The 3,460-nt window shown below is 55.6% G+C and overlaps 1 protein-coding gene across 1 annotated transcript in view; it reads left to right on the forward strand.

Annotated features, from left to right (window-relative positions):
• Positions 1–281, forward strand: part of LOC103770658 (putative P2Y purinoceptor 10) — a 1,282-nt gene extending 1,001 nt beyond the window's left edge. The window contains exon 2 of the mRNA XM_008937928.1: positions 1–281. This exon is cut by the window's left edge and continues 29 nt beyond it. Within this exon, the coding sequence (XP_008936176.1) occupies positions 1–281 (281 nt within the window).
• The last annotated feature ends 3,179 nt before the right edge of the window (positions 282–3,460 follow it).

Raw genomic sequence — 3,460 nt, forward strand, 5'->3', positions numbered from 1 at the left:
CCAGCCTCAGCTGCTGCCTGGACCCCGTCCTCTACTACTTCATGACCTCCGAGTTCCAGGACCAGCTCCTGCGCCACAGCTGTGCCGCCCTCAGGGCCCGTTTCGCCCGCCGCGGCCCCTCCGCCGCCCAAACGGGCCGCGACATCCGGCTGAGGAGGAGGAGGAGGAGGAACCTGCCAAGCTTCAGGTTCTGGTCCCTTCCCAAGTTCTTCGGCCGAATCAACAGCGTGGAGATCCCCCCCGCGCCACCCGACGAGCTCCTGCTGGAGTCCATCTCTTGAAGCAAAATCTGTTTCCGCCCGTGGAGGTGCTGCTCACGGCTGGGGGGGGGGGTGGCCGCGACATCCGGCTGAGGAGGAGGAGGAGGAGGAACCTGCCAAGCTTCAGGTTCTGGTCCCTTCCCAAGTTCTTCGGCCGAATCAACAGCGTGGAGATCCCCCCCGCGCCACCCGACGAGCTCCTGCTGGAGTCCATCTCTTGAAGCAAAATCTGTTTCCGCCCGTGGAGGTGCTGCTCACGGCTGGGGGGGGGGGTGCAGTGTTAGGTCTCCATGGAAGGCTTGAGTTACCCTTGTGTCTGACAGTTGTCTTTTTGCCTCAAAATATCCTTTTAGGTCGGATCCTGGCTTGTGTTGCTGCTGGGGTCTCTTCATCTGACAGCGTTCTCCGTGGGGATGTTGGTAGAACACCCAAGGTGGCTCTTTCTGATGCCAGTCCTGCACCCGTGCTGGACCACAGCCAGGTTTGGGTCCCTCTCATCCCTGTGGTTTCAATGCTTCTCAATAGTTACCATCTTGGGAAATCCTTCTGGACCCCAAGTTGTGAGCAGGTGGCTCAGCAAAGCTCAGAGGTAGCACCAGGGGAGCTCCAGCCCTGACCACAGCTACCTGCAGCCCCCGATGACTTACAGCACCCACCGTGCCCACACGAGGCTCTAGATCAGGCCAGTTAATTATCTCCAGGTAAACTGAACCTCTGTCCATGGAAAAAAAGACCCAAATCAATCAATTATCTGGACCTGATCTAGGCTGCAGGGCTTCACCAACATCCACCAAGCAAAGACTGTTCGTCTGGAGCCACATCAGCGTTCAGGGAGCTTTCAAATGAACCAGGCTTCAACTCACCTTGTTAAAAAGAGACCCAGAGCTGAGCAAAGGAGCTCACCTGGCTCCCTGGAGCTGCACGATGCTCCAGGGGATGATGGGGGGATCCTTGGCAGACAGACTGAGCAGATACTTCATGAGAGAAGAGGTGGGAGGAGGAGGGACATGTCCCAGGGCATATTTCCTTCCAGAGACTTGGCACAAGCCACAGAAGGGAGGACAACTAGCTGGCATTGTCTCCTCTGGTGTTGTCAGGAGTCTTGTGTTATTTGGCATGTTGCTGACGCCCGTGGCTGCAGATTAAGATGTTTCCCAAGCCTCCCAGTTCTGCTTTCACCACCAGAAAAGGTCCCAGCCCTCGCTGGGTACCGAGAAAAGTTTACAAAACTGACCCAAATCCTTCAAGCTTCAAACTCGGGAGGAAATAAAATTCTCTCCACACCTATTTTTCCATCGTGGGTGTTTTTTAGAGTGCCTGTAAAGAGTTTTGTTACATCTGCTCCCCGAGAAGAGGCAGGAAGCCCAAATTTGGGGCTCAGAGAGGCCCCGTTGCCCCCCAGCCTGGGCCAAGGCACCGAGGCCACCGATGCCAGAACCCTCGGGGAGCTGTGGGAGTGAAGGTAGGCAGAGGAGGGTTGACAGAAAACAGCTTTGCCTGTGATTGGATCCACGTTCCCAGCCCGTGCAGTGTTTTTGGGAAGTGTGGAGCAGGTGGTGGTTTGTCCTCAGCATTGCCAAAGGCCAGGGGAGAGCCAAACAACCTGCAGGGATTTGCTTTGCCACTTTGAGTGCACCAGAGGTGGGCAGAAAACACTGAGATGGGCAAAAAAACTCCACTGCCCTGTGGCTTCCTCTGTCCCAAACCACCTCCTCCTCCTCTCACAACAAAACAAACCATCCAAACCCAACCACATTTTCCTTCTTTGCTTAGAAAAAACGTTTCCAGGGCTGAAAAAAGAAATCTGCTTCAGATGGCCCAAACCCAGGAGGGTGTGAGGGCCAACAGGGAAGCCCAGCAGAGCTTTGCTGGTGCCCTGGCTGGCAAGACCCAACTCTGGGCAACCACCACGGGCAGGACAGGTCACACCACTAGCATCTGAGCTGGGAATGTGGACCCCCAGGTAGCCCCTCAACAACCACAGCTGGATATTTAGAAGTCCTGCTGACAGCAAAGCCCATCTTGCAGCTCCAACCTTCCTGGCAGCACTAGCTCTGTGCTTCCCAGTAGCTCCAGTGACCACTGGGACCTCACCAGCTTGTTTTCAGGTGGCACAGCTTTGCTGACAACTCTGCAACGCTGCTTCAACTCATCCAAAAGGAAAATGGGGACAAGCAATCCAAAAACTCTCCCTAACCCATCACACAATCCCAGCAGCCACCCTTCCTCGGGCTCACCTGCACTGGAAACAGCAGGAAAAAAATCCCTTTCTGGGTGGTAAGGGTTTTGTTGGGTAAATACCCTGGGGAAATCTCTTTTTCTAGTGCAGACCAGTGTTTTCTGACCTTTGGAGGCCACGAGATGCCTCCCAGCCACCCTGTTTTATCACAGCCCATCAAGTTCCTCCACACAAACACCCTGCCTGGGTACCAGGACCCAAACCCACAAGGATTTGGGGTCAGCAGGACCTCTGCTACCTGGATTCCACATCAAGGTGGGGACAGCTGGGCAGGGATGCAGAGAGCAAGAGCTGGGGGTGGGAGGGCAGGAGGTCAGAGCAGGATGTCTGGGTCTACCCAACCTAAGAAGATCTAGATAAAAAGCTGCTGCATTGAGGAGTTGCTTTGCTGAGGCCAAAGCATGAGAAAACTTACAGGGGGAAAGCTCCAGGCTGAAGAGAAGGGAGCACTTGGGAATATCCAAGAAGATCTCTCCTGGGCACAGAGCTTTCTAGGGCACCCCAGGGATGGAGGGAAGGCTGTTCTTTCCTCCACTCCCCTTTTTCCTCCCTCCACGCAGGGATCTGCTGCCCCATCCACCCAACTCACACCCATGGAGGGGGATCAGGCTGCTCCTGGCCCAGACACACCAGCACCCTCAGTCCTGACTGCAACCTAATTTTGCTGCTCTAAACCCTTGCCAAGGCAGGGAGTGGTTTTCCAGACACTCATCATTTCATCAGACCTCAGGCCAGGTTTTTTTTGGATCTGTGGGCTCAGCCAGCAACACCCTACAACGCCCAAGCCATTGGGGACAACACCAGTCTAGAGCCCCAGGGCTGTCTGTCAGCCCCTCCTGCTCGTGGCCCCAGGGGAAGGGTTTGGGGAACTCTGTGCTGAGGCCACAGTTCAGCACTGTAAGGGTCACCTCTTGTCCCAGGAACAGCCAGAGCCTCAACCCTGCAGCAGGCAGCAAGGGCT

This window comes from Merops nubicus, unplaced genomic scaffold, assembly GCF_000691845.1.
Source record: "Merops nubicus isolate BGI_N331 unplaced genomic scaffold, ASM69184v1 scaffold18983, whole genome shotgun sequence".
NCBI classification, from domain to species: domain Eukaryota; kingdom Metazoa; phylum Chordata; class Aves; order Coraciiformes; family Meropidae; genus Merops; species Merops nubicus.